General features: G+C 30.5%; 1 protein-coding gene across 1 annotated transcript; it reads right to left on the bottom strand.

Moving 5' to 3' along the window:
• Positions 1-267: 267 nt before the first annotated feature.
• Positions 268-1,860, bottom strand: LOC108743916 (vanin-like protein 2). Its single transcript, XM_018479519.2, has 5 exons — positions 1,710-1,860; positions 1,491-1,610; positions 1,024-1,185; positions 826-971; positions 268-546 (listed from the first exon to the last, which is right to left on the bottom strand). The coding sequence occupies exons 1-5, from the start codon at positions 1,773-1,775 to the stop codon at positions 312-314; spliced, it is 729 nt and encodes a 242-aa protein (XP_018335021.1). The 5' UTR covers positions 1,776-1,860; the 3' UTR covers positions 268-311.
• Positions 1,861-2,095: the final 235 nt, after the last annotated feature.

Below are 2,095 nucleotides of genomic sequence, written 5' to 3'. Positions count from 1 at the left end.
TTTCAAAATTGTTTATAGTATAACTAGTTCTTCCTCCCTATCAGTCACTGTGAGCTCGAAACTGTTAGCACCGTTGCTTCGAGTGTTCGAAATTCGCTTTTTTGTTTAATCACTTTCTTTGTGTTAAAAATTGTTTGAAAAATTAAATTTAAAAGAATTGTTTGTAAATAGGTATGCAACACACCGTACACTTCAGCATAAGAAATTACTGATAGTAACTTTCATTTACGTAATGCTACTTTGCCCTGTGCTGACAGCACCCATATGCCGTATAAAAAATTAAACTAATCTCTAGAAAAAAGACTAGCTAATTAAAAAAAAAAGTTCATATACCACTTACCCTGCAAGAATGGTACTTCGGAGAACCAAGCAACCGGATATATTACATCTGAGATGGTATCAGTAAGAACATCTACGGATGGGTTTTTAAAGAGTATATCAAAACAAGTGAAAATAGCAAACGTAACACCGAAATCTGTTTGGAAAGTCACAGTTGTATTTCCAGGAGTAACAAAAGCCTCATTAAATAAGTTAACCTTACGATATCTAAAAATACAAACGAACAACTTCAACATTATCATCTAATATTTTAAATTAATATTTCTTATTGCTTCAACTGCGTAATGCTAAATGTGTTTGTTAATAATTCCTGTGCCAAAAAGTAGACGCTAAAACGGTAAAAATTACATAGACGTAAAAGCGATTTAAAAATCACTTCCGCAAATATGGTAATTACTCCAATTCGGTACGGACGAATTCTGGTCCATCGCACGCGGCCACTTCCTCGAGGTAATTTAAAAGAAGTAGGTACCTTTTCTTACTTACTTGGCAATTACAACTCCATTTCTATCAAAGACAACATCAGTGTTATATAAAAACGTTGAATTATCGGAAGAGAATGACTTTTCTAACACGTTTATTACAGTATAAATACCGTTGGTCCTAGCGGAGCAGGAGAGATCAATTAGCGCCTAAAAAAAGTTGTAAAATGATTGCAAAAATTATTTTACTCTAAAACTTTACCTTAGCGTAATAATTTACACTGCTATAATCGCAAGGTGCGATTTCGTCTTTAATTTCAGGTACGAATGTGCTGTATTTTGCAATTGATTCAAATGTTACATCTGCTGTCCATATATTTAAGCCTGTTAGACCATCTTCAGGAAAAACTATAATTTCGACGCCCTAAAGTTTTTCGTAAATAATGATGTAATTGTTTGTTAAATATAAAGGTATCTTATCAGTTCCTAATAATTCTATGTATGTTTTGCATATAATGATTAATAAACGTCTGCGCCTAATAGTATAATATGTATTTGGTTGGTGATGTTCTTCTTCTTTAATGCTCTTATCTTTATTATAAAATTTAATTTTCAAATACAGACATACCTATTATCTTCATACATTAGTAAATTTACACCTATTTATTATTTATTGTGAACAATTCTGTAAGTACGTATGGGTACCTACGCTTTTGTTTATGAACCTACCAATTCAGCTGCGTTTTCAATGTAATCAACATAAAATGCTGCGTTTTCTAAAAGTAAATCTTGGGGATTATATGCGGAAATTCGTGGTGAGAATTCTACAACAGCTGCTTTATATGTAGACTAAAAACAATTGAGTGAAAAAATTCATATTTAAAAGATCACAAAATGCTTTTTCTGTAAAATATAATACATCATAAAAAAATAAAGTTAAAAACTTACTTGTGACTTTACAAAAACTATGATCAAAAAGACTAAACTTATAGAAACTGTTTTTTTACTATTCATTTTAAAACTGGTCGATTTTAATGAGTTCAACGTAAAAAAAAATAAGAAACGAGGAACACTACAATGTCCCAACAATATAATAATTATTTTATCTGGGTAAATACTTATAGATAAACAGAGATAAGGAAACTTTCATGGGCGAGGTACCTTTACTGGGAAATAAAGTTAAATCATGATTAAAACGCATAAGCGAAATTTGTACTTGCACGTAAAATAATTTAACTGTATTATATATTACAATCCTTTCTATTTTCATAATGGTCTCCAAAAGTGTTAAGTATACTGAATTGTTGACCAGTAAATAAAGCTTCTTTTAGATT

This window comes from Agrilus planipennis, unplaced genomic scaffold (genome assembly GCF_000699045.2).
Source record: "Agrilus planipennis isolate EAB-ADULT unplaced genomic scaffold, Apla_2.0 scaffold2732, whole genome shotgun sequence".
In the NCBI taxonomy this organism is placed as follows: domain Eukaryota; kingdom Metazoa; phylum Arthropoda; class Insecta; order Coleoptera; family Buprestidae; genus Agrilus; species Agrilus planipennis.
The sequence above is the reverse complement of the archived record's forward strand: the minus strand, read 5'-3'. Positions and strand labels throughout refer to the sequence as shown.

Coding starts and splice junctions, on each gene's coding strand:
- LOC108743916 (XM_018479519.2), bottom strand. CDS start 1,775: ATGAATAGTAAAAAAACAGTTTCTATAAGTTTAGTCTTTTTGATCATA. Junction 1,611..1,709: donor TAGTTTTTGTAAAGTCACAA/GTAAGTTTTTAA, acceptor AATTGTTTTTAG/TCTACATATAAAGCAGCTGT. Junction 972..1,023: donor GTGTAAATTATTACGCTAAG/GTAAAGTTTTAG, acceptor AACTTTTTTTAG/GCGCTAATTGATCTCTCCTG.